The following is a 14665-nucleotide window of genomic DNA, read 5'->3' as shown; positions in this document are numbered from 1 at the left end:
CAGAAGAGATAAGTTATTTCAGGAACTTCATTTTATTTTGATACCATATTCTCCGCTCACTGTTGCTGGTGATTGTCCTCTGCAAAAGGTCTTCATCCACCCAGCTGATCTGGAGACAGTGTTCTGGTTTATGTCGAAGTAATTCCAGTGTTTGGGCTTTTTTGTCTTTTGAATGCAAAAGTGTATTTTGGATATTCTGCAGTGGATCTTCATTTTAAATAAAATTGTCAGTTTTCACTTTACCCAGTCATTGATGCCTTCATATTCGAAACTGTAGAAAGTACATGTGGGAGATTAACTATTGCAAATTCTTCTATATGTTTTTAGTATACCTTGAAGATATTTTACAGGTGACAACTGTATTTGGATAGGGAAGAAAAATATTACTTTAAAAGTCCTACTTCTTTTAACAGGCTGATAGGCATTTTTTTACCACAGTATTCTTGATTTTATTTTGGTTTTTTATAGTATTAGACTACTGAGGAGTAACTTAAGGTGAAGAACGTCTGGTTTTAAATATGCAAACGTACTCAATTTGGTTTTACATAATCATCGTAAACAGTGTTTTTAAGACATTTCCTGAAATATTGGGAATCTGTTGTTCAGTTGCTGGTTTATTTGTCTTGAAAGGAAATCACAGCTTGCCTTATCTTCCAGGCCAAGCAAGTTGTATTGGGGAATAAAGAAGTGTGGCAGCTGATACTTTTGCAGGCAATCCAGAAAATATCCCAGATATTTCTGAAAGCAGTGATCCAGGTCTCCCCAAGTCCAGTCTGTGTCATTTGGCCATATGACACAGGAATGGAAAAAAGCAGTTTTGACATGATATGAACAGATTTTGTCCAACTCTTTTGGATGTTTCATTTTAAGTCGTTCTAGAAGATACTTCAAAAGCTTAAGACAACTTTTCCTGTTGAATAAATAAGAATTTATTAGATACCTTCTACATAGTCAGTTCTCAATATGTATTTTAGATGGTTAAATATATATTATTCATGAACCCAATCAAAATGTTCTGTAATAGAATAATCTTTTCAGTAATATTCTGAATAATATCTGAGAATAAGTGCAGCAAGAGGCTGGATAATCCTTCAACTACTGCATATGAAGTTAGAGTCTAACAATGAAGGATTTCTACTATAAACAGCAAGTTTTATGCATGCACCACATTCACCAGTAGCAACAGCCACACCAAAGTACAAAGTGTAGGGCAGCAGCATGCTGAGGCAGTACAGGCTCCCAGCTGCAGGTGCTACCAGTGTAATGTGAATTTGAAGCACCACGTAAGATTAAACCTGCCCTTTTGGCTCAGATTTACACTGAGAAATGCACACCACAAGGGTAAGAGGTGTATATACAGTTTAATCCACTGCTAGGTGAGAGCACAGCATGTCTGATATTTGTAAAGCAAACACAAAGAATTATGTATTAGTTCTCTTGTGACTTGCTTGATTCAGTACAATATGTAATTAAATAAACCAAGAACCTGGTTTACTCTTAAGGAAGTTCTGTACCTCATGTGGGTTTTGTTCTTTCTCTTTGAAGAAACAGAGAAACCAGTTTTTATTGGACTCAAAAAAATCACATTTATTCATCCTGATCCCATTCAGTTCTTTTCTCACCATTGTTTTAGAAATTGCCTTGGTATGAAGTGTAATTTTGCTCCCAAAGTTCAGAAAGCTGAGTCATCAGACTATTAAGCTGGTTCTTAAACAGGACTGAGTTTGGCAAAGATTATTTAACGAGTCACATCTTTTTGCTTTCTAAGGCAAGTCTGGAATGTAACCCCACAAGCTAATTTGTTTCCACTTCTCACTGAGTAAATGCAAGTCAGATATTCAGCGAGTACACAAAGTGTTGTGCTGCTGTAGCACAATAATGCCTAAAAGCCTTATTCTTGCTCCTTATGAGTAATTAGTCCTAGATCAAATTCTTAACAATTAAACAGTGCTAGTGTGGCTCACACAGGCTTAAACTTTTTTAGTTTTTCCTATGAAAGACCAACCTGCTGCACTTTGGTCCATCAGACTCACAACACGTCTTCGAGCTGCCATGGTTGTTCAGCATGGTCTTCTCAATATGCGAAAAAGAAAGTCGCCAGGTGTTTCCTAAAGTTGAGTAAAAGATTGTTAAAATTGTTACACAGCAAGAAGTACCACTGTCTATAACTAGGAAAAAAAGAAAAAAGACTCTATAATTTACTTAATCTTAAATATCACTTAAAAAAAAATTTAAAAAGTAATTTGGTGACTACAATTGGTTAATTTGTCCTTAATTCCCCAGCTAGTCCACACAAAGAGAATTACAATGCTATTAACATAGGACAGAGTTAATGGTTTCAATGTTTTAACTATACTCTTACGGATGTTTGGATTCGCTTTAAAATTAAGCTTAATTCTGAACTTTTTTATACTTGTTGAACATGATTTAGGGAATTACACTAGTCAAAGAAATCAACTACTTTTGAATTTCTGTTCTGTGTTATTAGCCTTACTGTGTCACCATTCTGGTTTTGAAGAAAAAAGATCTTCACCACTGATTTCAATTTCTTTGTGCAAGTAATATGCCTGTGAATTTGTCTCAGGTAAGGTGACTGTTCTAAAGCATTTATTTTTGTTCTTCTGGTAATGTTTCTGAAAACAATGATGAACATAGCTCAACCCCCTGTTTTAAAAACACCAGCAATCATTTTTGACTTCCTTAGGTAAGCTGGACTGTTTCCCTTGCCTGTTCGGTTCAGTTAATCTTTGCATTTCACTTTCACAGGAAGTGATAGCCCAGTAATGATTTGTCATTGTTAAGATGGGCATGCTAATTAAAAAAAAAATACCAGATTCCCTGGACTCTTTTTGCTGAAATCATCACTTCTCATAATGCAATGACAAGTTGGGATGTTTCTGCAAACTAATGTAGGCTTGGTATGACCCTGGTCTGGAGAGAGGGAAAAAAACCCAAAAGCCTGTAGCCATACCAGAGTTCAACAAGAAATAATGTATCTTGCTAGAAAAGTTTACTTCTGCTGAAGTATATAACTTCTGTATACAGTCCCACTTACAGGGATGTTCCCCACCTTTTTAGAAATCTCCTTTTAATTTACCTTTTTTTCTTGCAAAGCAAAGGAGCAGATGTTGCTGTTAAGCACAGCACTACCACAGGAAAAGTCCATATTCGTGTGTCTGACTTAGTACATTTACTATAACGCTCTTTGGAGTGGTTAGCATACAGCTCGGCAGAGCATTTTGTCTTTAGATTTCAGTACAGGACAAGCAGTGTCACAGATCTGGTGTTTTAAAGAGAGATTTCAATTGTCTTTGATGTGGATGTACACAGGATAAGACCAATATCTGTACCTCGAAGGCAGAATACTGAACAGAGCCTGGATACCCTCTTTATAGCACATGTAAGTGATCAAGTTCTAGAGAAGATAATTCATAACTTAGACTTATTGTCTGTATTTCAGGTACCTCTTAGAACCTTTTCTTTTTTGTTTTGCTTGGCTACTAAATAAACTGATTCATATCTGAGATCTCGCCTGACTTTTCTTCCCAGCCACTGTTCAACTTTGAGGCCGTCCTGTGTGCTGGGCGGCCAGCTCTGCTGAACTTTCAAAGTCAAGATGATGTCCACCGATATTTCTGCCAGAGGCTTTTTGATCTGAAGAGTTATTGCAGGGCTTCCAGACTTTCTCCTTTTCACAGTCACTTCCACATCTAGTAATAAAGAAATTTTTTTTTTTAAATATAGAAGAAACTTTTTTAAAATAAAGTTTTTAATGGAGTTTATAAAATCAATCACGAGAAGTACCTGGGTTCAGTCACTTAGTTCTTTCTCCTTCAAGATATGGATTTTAAATAAAATATTAAGAAGGCCTGTTAACTAGTTCTATGAAATAAGGAACTTTCTGAACTGCTGTGCTTGCTTGATTTACTGTATCTACAGAATCAGAAATCTGGTAATGTTTAACTGCTTCACTCATGGAAACGCTGAGATGGAAGAGATTTGACCACAATGTTTCTGAAGGTTTTGAAGAAAGCACTGTAAAAGGGGATGTGTTTTCTACAGAGATTGATATAAAATATTAGATAATGTATAGAAGAAAGCTCTTCCAGCTACAAGTTCAGCAAATGACTCTTTATATATGGCAGATACTACATGATCTGTATATTTTGAATATAAGTACCGAGCATGTGACGGAACCATTAATATTATTTTCACATGGAAAGAGGATTGCATAGTGGATTGATGGGCTCATCACATACTGTGATTAGCTCTGATGTATTTGTGGTGATTCTTAGCACAAGAACAAACTTGAGACACTGGGGACAAGCAGGGTTACAGTTATAGCTACCTTGCTACAAAGAGACAGTTGACTGGGGGGAAACATCACATTTTATTAACAACAATGCAATGCATATGGGCAATGTAATTGGATTTTTAGCACTCCTAGGTGAAGCTTGTTCGCTAAATACTTACTTTCAGTGTTTCTTGTAATGTTTTTTACTTCTCTTTTAATGATTCCTCTTAGTGCTTCAAGCATTTTGAAGGCTGATAATTTTCCATCTTCATCTAAAAACTTCAATAAATACTTTTCTTTAGGATTTCTTTTGAATGTTAGATAATAAAAGGCACCAGTGTCATCACTTTCATCCAGCTGAAGTCTTGCAACAGGCATTACAAGCATAATGTCGAACTCGTTTGGTTCAGTTACCTGCAAAGTCCAAGAATACAACAGTCAATATGCAATTGAGGTTTTACTCTCTTTAGATTTCTTTTTTTTTCTGGTTGCACTTTTATCTACAACAGCCTTGGTCTACTTTTTATGCCTGGTGTGAAATATGAGCTTACTTCTGGGGATTTGTATTACAAGATTCCTGTGCAGTTGAGTGGAGAAGAGCAATTTACTGATAGCAGGTTTTTTCCCACCTTTCCAACTTATTAATTTTTAATGAAGTTTTAAGATTCTTAAGCTGTTCTGGGTAATGCATAAATGTGGGTCTTAGTCATCCTTTTGCATATAGGAATCAGGTGTGAGGAAAAAAAAAAAATGAAGTATTGCTATGCCTAATGCTGGTTTAAGAATAAAATGTCCCCATGTTTGAGTTTGTTTGAGATCGAGCTGACACCAGGAAAAAAAAAAAAAAAATTCTCCTGCTTTTTGAAAAAGCTATAAATTAAATTATACACTAAAAACTGGCACAGAGCCTGTTCGTGCAGTGCTAGACTCTCCGGTTACACTGGGCTTACCTAGGCACAGTGCATGGGCTGGGGCTGGCTACGGCTTTAACGCGAGTCCTGTTCAAGCAGCGTCTCTTACTAAGTGCAGATACATCCATTTTTCAGTAAGCTAGCTACTTCGTGATTAACGCAGTAACCCTTAAAGTCTTTCCTCGTCGGAAGGGCCACCTTATACCTGTTCTCAAGCGGCGGGAGCAGCGCAAAGCGGTCGGTACGAGCCGCTCGTCGGGCTCCGGCTGCTGCTGCCCGCCCGCACCAACCCGCAGCCCGGCCCGGCACTGCGACGCGTCCCGCCCGTCGGGCCGCCCCGGCGGGAGAGGCGCTGCCAGGCCGGCCGCAGCCCCGCACCCACCTTGACGTGCTCGTAGTAACTGCCGGCGCCCAGCCGCTCGATGGAACCGAAGCTGCCGTCCGTGCTCCGGATGGCCTGGATCAGCTGCGAGACCACCTGGTTCACCACCTCCGCCGCGTCCGACACGTCCTGGCGGGGCAGTGTGAGCCGCGACAGCACCTCCCGGAGCCGCAGAGGACCCACTGCAGGCGGGAGGACGTGGGCGGCCACGGGGGCAGCGACAGCCCCGTCGGGCACGGCCGCTCGCCTCTGCGCCGCGGGGGCTCTGGCGGCCGCCGCCCTGCTCCGAGGAGCGGAGGGCACCTCTCCGCCGCCCGCTGCCGTGCGCGCCGGCGGGCTCCTAGGGGCGGGGGCTCGCTGCGCCGGGCGGCCGCGCCGGGCGGCGGCTCCATCCCGTTGCTGCGCCCCAAGGATCACGGCACGGTCCGGGCTGCCGCCAGCCCCGCGACCCCGGGACGAGGCGCGGGCTGCGCCCCCCGCCGCGCCCCGGCCCCTCGAGGCTGCGGAACGCGCGCCCCGCCTGCCCCGAGCCCCTCGGCCAGCGGCGCCCTCCATGGACTCCGCTCCGCCCCCACAGAGCGGCAAGGGCGGCCCCGCCAAAGGTGAGTTCCCGCCTCTCGCCTCAGACAAGTTCCTCTTCCAGGCAGCGCCGCTCCGCCGAGGAAACGAAACCCCGACGGAAGGGGGCTGAGTCTCGGCGCTGCCCGCTCCTGCCCGGCAACCCGGGCGCGGCAAACACCCGGCGACGACGGCCAGGCCATCCGGAGGGCGCGGCCACCCACCTGCCCCCAATCCCCTGCCAGCATTTTCCCGCTCCCGAGCGGCCCCACCTACCGCGAGCACCGCGGCTGCTCCGCCTCACCAGCCGCCCGCCAGCGCCGCTGGGCCGGGCCCGGTAGCAGACACCGCCCCTCAGGAGCGAACGGCTCTGCCCGCCCCGCCCCCGAGCAGCCGGGCCGCGGCAGCGTGCACCCCTCGCTTCCGGTTCCGCCTGCAGGCCGCTGCCCGCTGCCGGGCGGCTTGTCGGGCTCCATGATGCTGCGCAGCAGCTGGCGCCGCCTGGCGCTACCCCAGGTGCCACCCCCGGCGCCGCGTCCCGTGCACCGCCGGGTGGGCAGCGAAGCCGGGGCGGCGGGGTCACCGCGCTACGAGGTGGTGGTGATCGGTGGGGGCCATGCGGGGACGGAGGCGGCGGCGGCGGCCGCTCGCGGCGGAGCCCGCACGCTGCTGCTCACGCACAGGATCGACACCATCGGTACCGCGGGGTGCCCCCGGCGGGGGGGAGGACCCGCGGGGTCTCCCCGGTGCGGGGAGGCTGCGGGAGCGGTGAGCGGCGGTGGTGAGCGGTGTCCGTGTGTCCCTCCGCAGGGGCCATGTCCTGCAATCCCTCCTTCGGCGGCATCGGGAAGGGGCACCTCATGAGGGAGGTGGACGCCCTGGACGGGCTGTGCGGCCGCGTCTGCGACCGATCCGGGGTGCACTACAAGGTGCTGAACCGCTGCAAGGGCCCGGCCGTCTGGGGCCTGCGCGCACAGATCGACCGGCGGCTCTACAAGGAGCAGATGCAGGTGAGAGGAGCGGGGGGCGCACCCTGCGCGGGGACTCACACAAGCAAACGCGGGTTTATTTCCAGGGATTTTTGTGTTTGTGTGCTGGAGTATTAAGAGTGAATTACTCAAATCTGAAATATTAGGATAAACTATAGAGAATGGTGAGGGGGTGGTTTGGTTTTTAATATTTTCTTATCAAATGTAGATACCTTTCTGTTTGGTACTTTAATGGAGTGTAAGCTGTTGGAGCTCAGCATAGTTTAAAAAGCTCTGTAGAATTTTATACACAGGTCAGGCTTCATGATGAAATAGTTTCTTTTGAGGATAAACTCTGTGAATGAAAAGTCCTACTCAGTACATCAGGACAGTGCAGTCTCTGAGGGTCTTCCAGTTGACCTGGTAAGAATGGAAGAGGGTGAGATATTTTCAGTAGGGGTTGGGATTGCCCGCCTGTCACAGAACTTCCTAAATTTTTGCAGTAACTCCTTTCATGACAGAAAGAGATCCTTAACACACCACTGTTGACAGTTCGTGAGGCGTCTGTGGAGGATCTGCTCTTGACAGAGCCAGAAGCAGACCGTCCTGGGAAATGCCAAGTCACAGGAGTCGTGCTGGGTAAGTGCTGGTAACTCGATAGCACTGTCAGTTATTCTACACTAAGAGCAGCCTTTGGGGTAGACATTTCTGATTCATTAGCAAGAAAGTTGAATTAGCCGATAGAAGTGGTTTAGACTGAATGTGAATTAAACTAGGCTAATGTCTGTAATAACGATGACAAATATACCTGGATTGATGGGATGTTGGCAGGTTATATATGTTTAATTTACTTCAGACTAGCGATACTGAGTTTCATGCTGCATTTTGAGATTTTGTTTGGTAAATGGCACCTGCTGCCAACAACGTTACTAAGTGGTGGTGTCCTGGTACTAGCAGACTCACACTTTATTACCCCTTGCTGCTCTAGCTAACAGGGTTTCCAAAATAAAGGCCTGCATCAGAAATTTTCCCAGGAGTGGGTTTTCTGTCACAAAGATGATGAAGGGTGGAGCATCTCCTGTAGGAGGAAAGGCTGAGGGAGCTGGGTCTCTTTAGCTTGGAGGAGACTGAGGGTTGACCTTATTAATGTGTATAAATATGTAAAGGGTGAGTGTCACCAGGATGGACCCAGGCTCTTCTCGATGCCAACCAATGATAGGACAAGGGGCAGTGAGTACAAACTGGAACACAGGAGGTTCCATTTAAATATGAGAAGAAACTTCTTCACAGTGAGGGTGACGGAGCACTGGAACAGGCTGCCCAGGGGAGTTGTGGAGTCTCCTTCTCTGGAGACATTCAAAACCCGCCTGGGCGCCTTCCTGTGTAACCTCATCTAGATGTTCCTGCTCCAGCAGGGGATTGGACGAGATGATCTTTCAAGGTTCCTTCCAATCCCTAACATTCTGTGATTCTGTGTTTAGGAGTAGAAAAAATATAGAAATAACTATATGCCGTTTATTGCATTTATTAGTATTAGAGCTTTTATTATTGAAATACTGATTTTGTCAAATAATAAAAGGTGAAGAAACGCTCAGCGAGCAGCATTAGTCTAGTTTTAGACAGAAGCACCAGAGTACCGGGGTTTTGTTGATGCTGAAATATGTGCATCTTGGAAAACTTGCTGTTTCAGAGGATGGGAGCACAGTACATGCCGGGAGTGTTATCCTGACCACCGGGACATTTCTGAGGGGGATGGTCCTCATCGGGCTGGAGATGCACCCAGCTGGGCGGCTGGGGGACCAGCCAGCCATCGGGCTGGCTCAGACGCTGGAGAAACTGGGATTTACCATGGGCAGGTTGAAGACTGGAACACCGCCCCGGCTTACCAAAGATACAATTGACTTCAGTGGTCTGGAGGAACGTGTGGCTGACAATCCTCCAGTGCCGTTCAGCTTCCTCAGCGAAGCTGTGTGGATCAAGGTGGGATAACACACATCAAATGCACGTAGAGCCGGCTGGGGACCAGTTCTGGGACTGTCAGAATCAGCCAGGGAGTTGGCAGCTGGGAAAGGAAGCTGGGCTGTGTTCATACTGGGGGTATTGTGTCTCTCAGGACTCTCAGAGCTAAGAACGAAATTGCTTTTTGTTTTCTGAAAGCAAGTACCTTTTTCCTCTCGCTTCTCGACTTGAGATCCAAACTTTCTTTACGTTCACTCTAGTGCATGAAACGTGATATTGTTAGTAGTATTCTTCACATGCTCATTATGTGGGTGATTTACAAACTACTTCCAGTATTAGACCTGTATTGTGGAGATTTATGATGTGTTGCTTGTTACCTCAGCTCTAGAATAAGATTAAAATGTTGAAATTAGAGATCATTAATAGTTTTGACTCAGAAAGAAAAAGAATAACTATCCACAGAACTCAGAGATGGCATGTTAACAGTAACTTAAAAGCAGAAGAAACTCAATTTTCCAAACCTTGAAAAATGGCATTCTTACATAATGTAGTTAAACAGCACAGAATTAAGTATCAGGAGTTAATTTGCTCCAAAGCATATTGCAATAACCTATTATAATCGGGACAGAGGCAAAAGAAATATCCCATCAAGTCCTTGGTATGTGTAGGAAAGGTTTTAAGGAGTTGAGGTGCAAATTATTACCATTGGAATGTTGAGTCCATTGACTCTTTTTCAGAAAAAAACTGTGAAATACTTTATATGGTGCTTTTTTCCAAACCTTGAACTTTCCATATTAATTGAAGGGTTTTGAGTTTTATTGGTTTTTTTTCCCTCGCCAAATTCTTTAATTGGCTGTTAGCTGCAGGGTCAGCACTTCCTCCTCTTCCTTCAGAGCTCTGAATTCCTGTGGTTAATTTGAATGCTGTGATATAACGCATTGCTTTAGTAGAAATATCCATCCTGTAATTAGGAATGCGGTGTGTAGAATAGAACTTGAATTCTCGACTCCGAAGTTCTGTTCTGTTCTTGATCTGCTTTTGGGCTTGTTGCTCAAGCTCTCTGATTGCTTGTGCTCTGTCTGTAGAGTGGTTGTGACAGCACTACCCATCTCTCCAGGAAGTGAGAGCTAATTATCATGGAAAAACCCTTGAAGATCCTCAAAGAGAGCTGTTCAGTAAGAATACGGAGTTGTGACTGGATTAACTTAAACTGAGTTTTGGCCTCTTTCAGCCAGAAGATCAACTGTCATGTTACTTGACTCGCACTACCCCCAAAGCCCAGCAGATTGTCCTTGATAACCTCCACCTGAACAACCATATAAAGGAGACTACAAGGGGCCCACGGTGAGTATGTGACATCATGCAAGGCTCTCAGTGGCACGAGCTGACAGACTGTCTGAAACTGTGGGTCTCTCCTGCTTTGCTTCTGGAAAGTTACTTTTTCTCCATGTCAGATGATGCTCATGGCTATTGACTATTGCAGGTACTGTCCTTCTTTTGAATCAAAGGTTCTGCGCTTCCCAAACCGAGAACATCAGGTGTGGCTGGAGCCAGAAGGCTTGGAGTCCAATGTCATTTACCCCCAAGGCATGTCAATGACACTGCCACCTGAGCTCCAGGAGCAGGTGATCAAGTCCATCCCAGGCTTGGAAAAAGCCAAGATCTTGCAGCCAGGTAAGGGGGTCATATTGGTTACCAGTTAATAACAACCAGATTTTGTTTAGAGCATAGCAAAACAAAAGAAATATGAAATAAAATTAATTATTTGATACAGCGATCTCTCGTGTTGTTTGACATAGGCTATGGGGTGCAATATGACTTTTTAGACCCCCGTCAATTGACTGCTTCTCTTGAGTCTCGTCTGGTTCAACGCCTCTTCTTGGCAGGCCAGATAAATGGCACTACAGGCTACGAAGAAGCTGCAGCTCAGGTGTGTGAATCTGATTGTGCGTCGCAGCACTCGAAAAGGGATATTGCCTTGGCATCTGCCTTTGATGCGCAGTCTTGCTAGGCCCATCTTGTGCTAATGAGATGTTCTTACTTTTTTTGCTCACCTCAATTCTGGACTTGCCAAGATATTTTTACTTTTAGTATCTACAGTTGTTGTTACTGAGATTGTAGTGACTAAGGTAATTGGAAGTACTGTCAAATGTTTCAACATGGAGAAACTGAAATTGAAAACATGTGGAAATTGTCTCTAGTCATGTCAGCAGGGGCCAAGGAGCCCTTGAGATACTTATAGTATCACAAGAAAGAAACTGCCTAGGTTGCTAGCATAGATTATTGCATTTTCCAGGGTACAGTTTGACACACAAGTCTTTGGAGGCAGATGTGTTGATATTTTAGCCATGAAGAAACTGATAAATGTTTTTTGGTTCATTTTCTGTCTGCGTAGGGTGTGATTGCTGGGATCAACGCTTGCCTACGGGTTCATGGCAAGCCCCCTTTCGTTATCAGTCGCACCGAAGGCTACATCGGTGTCCTCATCGATGACCTCACCACTCTGGGCACCAACGAGCCATACCGGATGTTCACCAGCCGCGTGGAGTTCCGCATGTCCCTCCGGCCTGACAACGCTGATGCCAGGCTCACCCACAGAGGTATTTTGTTACGGTGGCTCTTGCAGTAAGAAGCTCTGCCTGGTTGTAGACCTTTGTCTCATACACCATCTGCCTCTTGCAGGTTTTGAAGAAGCTGGATGTGTGTCACAGCAGCGATACGAACAAGCAGTTAAAATGAAAGCTGCTTTAGAGGATGGAATTGCGACACTAAAATCCCTTCAGTTCAGCATATCCAAATGGTCCCAGTTATTACCAGAAGTCTCCATCAGTAGCAGTCGAAGGTCACCGGTCAGGTAAAGGTTACAGCTGAAGCTTTCTGCTCTGATCTACACTTGCTTTGACACATCTGGTTAGTGGTTTCACAGCATTTGTGTGTTTGTCCTGAAGCCATTGGTACTCCAGGGTTCCAGCATTATCACCTTCAGGGGACAGAAATCTGATGTTTGCCTATAGAATAAGTGCGACATAGGTGATTTTACTATGCTATGTATGCTGATGCTGACATAGACCCCCCAAGTAAAGGAGTACTCCACTGGCCCAGACAGTTTTTGTTGTCCTTACTGAGAGTGTCACCAAATGGCGACAGTTTTGGAGTGGTTGCTGCTTTGCTGAAAGCTTGATGAAGCAGCAATTAATTGATTTCAGGCTAGTGTCAGATGGTAGCTGTTCTTGTACACAAAGGCCCTTGCTTCCTTTACCCATCCTTTATCTCACCTTACCTTTTCTGTTGTTCTAAATAAGAGACAAAGGCCTGGCTGACTCTCTGTGAAATGTTCCCCTTGATGCCCTTACCTTGTCCCTTCTTTCTGGCTGTTCATTTCTCATAAAATGCTGAACTGCTCTGGTGTTGCCTGAGAGGGGATAGTAGGGAGGTGAGCATGGCTCTCCAGTTTCTCTGGCTTGTGCTGGGATCTTTAAAAGTTTGCTGCCTGATGTGAGCGACTCCTTCCAACCATAAAAACTATTGTTCTCCACAGCGCCTTTGACATCCTTCAGTATCCAGAGGCCGACATGGAAGTTCTGGCAAGGGCTGTCCCTGAGCCCCTGGGAAAGCTTGCTGAATGGAGACAACTGGCAGAGAGACTGAAGATAGAAGGTAGAGCACAGGAGTTAATGGGATCCGTGTAGGTTTTGTTCAGTAAGGGGAGAACCAACCCATTCATCCCAGTGTTTGATGTTGCTGCCTAGTGAAGTGAAATTCTGTTATGGAGGGTGTTGGTCTCTTCTCCCAAGTACCAAGTGATAGGACAAGAGGAAATGGCCTCAAGTTGTGCCAGGGGAGGTTTAGATTGGATATTACGAAAAAATTCTTTACAGAAAGGGTTGTCAGGTATTGGAACAGGCTGCCCAGGGAAGTGGTGGAGTCATCATCCCTGGAGGTGTTTCAAAGGCATTTAGATGAGGTTCTTAGGGACATGCTGCTAGAGTTAGGTTATGGTTGGACTCTATGATCCTGAGGGTCTCTTTTAACTGAAATTATTCTATGATTCTATCAGAGCATGCACCTTTTACCGTAGGCCACAGCCCTACACAAGTACCTGTTTTTCACTTGGGGCAATATCAATTATTCATGTTCTCTCCTGGTTTTTTTGTCCTTACTGCTCTGTCAAATAGACCATCCTCTCCTGGGATGAGAGGAAAAGCCAACCCATGTATCTTAATTCCTGTAACAAATTCAAGAGTGTGGCTTCCAAAGTAGTGATGTGAATTACGATCTTTAGTCTGTGAGGCTAGAGACTTCCTTAGGAGCTTTTGACCATCTCAGTGGAATTGCTCATTCTGCTTTCAAGAATTCCTACAAATGACCTGTTTCACATGAACATCTATATCTGGTCTTCTTGTTTCTCTGATCTTCCGTCACAGTTGCTTACGAGTGGTGTGTAGTCAACCAACAGCAGGAAATAGAAGAAGTGCGTCGTGATGAAGCCCTCCGACTGCCAGAGGATATTGATTACTTTGCCATTGATGCATCGCTCTCAACAGAGGTGCGGGAGAAACTGGACTCTAACCGTCCCCAGACGGTAAGATACTGGGCCACAGCAAGGCTGAGGAGAAATGAAATCCCTTCTGTGTCTTCCCAAGGGGCATGGGAGGGGTAAGGGCAATCAGGGGAAGGAATACCCACAGATTTTAATCTCATTTCTCACTAGCTCAGATGTGTCGGTTTGCTCTTGGTTAATTTGTTCCTGTTTCCACATGCAGATCGGTGCAGTCAGCCGCATCCCTGGAATTACACCAGCTGCTATTGTTAATCTGCTAAGGTATGTGAAAACCAATCATCAGAAGTCAGAGACGCCAAAAGCATTACCTCAGACTGGCAGGTATTTACCAGGGAAAATGTACTCAGAGAAAGCAACTTCTGAAAGACAGATTTCAGCAGAGTTTTCTGAAGAGGAGCCAGAGCGTACCTTTGTTAAAACACTTTTGTAGAGAAGTGCACCACTCCTACCAGAGAATGTGGCAAGATCACCTGCACTCACGAGCCTCTTCGCAGATAAAACCGATGCTGGCTGGATCCCGTGCAGTTCTGGTTGTGTCCTGTGGCAGTGTCAGTGAGTGGAACAAAGATGACAGATGTGCAGACCTTAAGTAGATGCTCAGAAACTGAAGTACAGCCTGTGGTTTTGCCAATCCAAATGAAAATATGGGAATTGCTCTGAAAATTTCACTCATTTGGAAGATGTCAGGTGGTCAAAATCTAAAGCATCTTGGACAGGATGGTGTTTTGCTCATCTGAAACGAGCAAGAAATGTTACCATGCTGAACTCACAGCAGCACAGCAGCACAAGAGGGTTTGAGAAGGGAAGTGTGCTCCACTGACTTCAGTACTTGTGTTTATAGCTGTGCAGTGGCCATGCACAGTCTGATGTTTTAGTGTGATATCAGCCAACACGAGACACTTGTTTATGAAAATGCGGGCCACACGAATATTTAAACTTATGTAGGAGACCGACTGAATGTAAACACTGTATCCTGGGCTTTTTTTTTTTTTCCTCCTTCAAGGTAAATAAAGCTTGAGACTTCCTGAAGAA

The 14665-nt window shown here is 45.2% G+C and overlaps 2 protein-coding genes across 4 annotated transcripts; one reads left to right on the top strand and one right to left on the bottom strand.

Moving 5' to 3' along the window:
* Nucleotides 1-9: 9 nt before the first annotated feature.
* CGAS (cyclic GMP-AMP synthase) lies at nt 10-6412 on the bottom strand. Of its 2 annotated transcripts, XM_065835407.2 has the most exons (5): nt 5588-6399; nt 4474-4708; nt 3465-3710; nt 2006-2108; nt 10-910 (listed from the first exon to the last, which is right to left on the bottom strand). In XM_065835407.2, the coding sequence occupies exons 1-5, from the start codon at nt 6140-6142 to the stop codon at nt 568-570; spliced, it is 1482 nt and encodes a 493-aa protein (XP_065691479.2). In that variant the 5' UTR covers nt 6143-6399; the 3' UTR covers nt 10-567. The 2 variants fall into 2 exon arrangements, with proteins under 2 accessions (XP_065691479.2, XP_071662971.1); XM_071806870.1 differs by lacking the exon at nt 3465-3710 and having other exon boundaries at nt 5588-6412.
* Nucleotides 6413-6566: 154 nt separating this feature from the next.
* On the top strand, nt 6567-14665 carry MTO1 (mitochondrial tRNA translation optimization 1). Of its 2 annotated transcripts, none has more exons than XM_065835404.2 (12): nt 6567-6842; nt 6956-7155; nt 7635-7752; nt 8804-9093; nt 10304-10416; nt 10556-10746; nt 10872-11002; nt 11468-11672; nt 11755-11926; nt 12611-12729; nt 13497-13654; nt 13836-14665. In XM_065835404.2, the coding sequence occupies exons 1-12, from the start codon at nt 6620-6622 to the stop codon at nt 14061-14063; spliced, it is 2148 nt and encodes a 715-aa protein (XP_065691476.2). In that variant the 5' UTR covers nt 6567-6619; the 3' UTR covers nt 14064-14665. The 2 variants fall into 2 exon arrangements, with proteins under 2 accessions (XP_065691476.2, XP_071662970.1); XM_071806869.1 differs by having other exon boundaries at nt 6599-6661.

This window comes from Patagioenas fasciata, chromosome 3 (assembly GCF_037038585.1).
Source record: "Patagioenas fasciata isolate bPatFas1 chromosome 3, bPatFas1.hap1, whole genome shotgun sequence".
In the NCBI taxonomy this organism is placed as follows: Eukaryota; Metazoa; Chordata; class Aves; order Columbiformes; family Columbidae; genus Patagioenas; species Patagioenas fasciata.
This window is presented reverse-complemented; position numbering and strand designations above follow the sequence as displayed.

Coding starts and splice junctions, on each gene's coding strand:
- CGAS (XM_065835407.2), bottom strand. CDS start 6,142: ATGGAGGGCGCCGCTGGCCGAGGGGCTCGGGGCAGGCGGGGCGCGCGT. Junction 3,711..4,473: donor CATTACAAGAAACACTGAAA/GTAAGTATTTAG, acceptor CTTTATTACTAG/ATGTGGAAGTGACTGTGAAA. Junction 911..2,005: donor GATGGACCAAAGTGCAGCAG/GTTGGTCTTTCA, acceptor TTTATTCAACAG/GAAAAGTTGTCTTAAGCTTT.
- MTO1 (XM_065835404.2), top strand. CDS start 6,620: ATGATGCTGCGCAGCAGCTGGCGCCGCCTGGCGCTACCCCAGGTGCCA. Junction 6,843..6,955: donor GCACAGGATCGACACCATCG/GTACCGCGGGGT, acceptor GTCCCTCCGCAG/GGGCCATGTCCTGCAATCCC. Junction 11,673..11,754: donor TGCCAGGCTCACCCACAGAG/GTATTTTGTTAC, acceptor TGCCTCTTGCAG/GTTTTGAAGAAGCTGGATGT.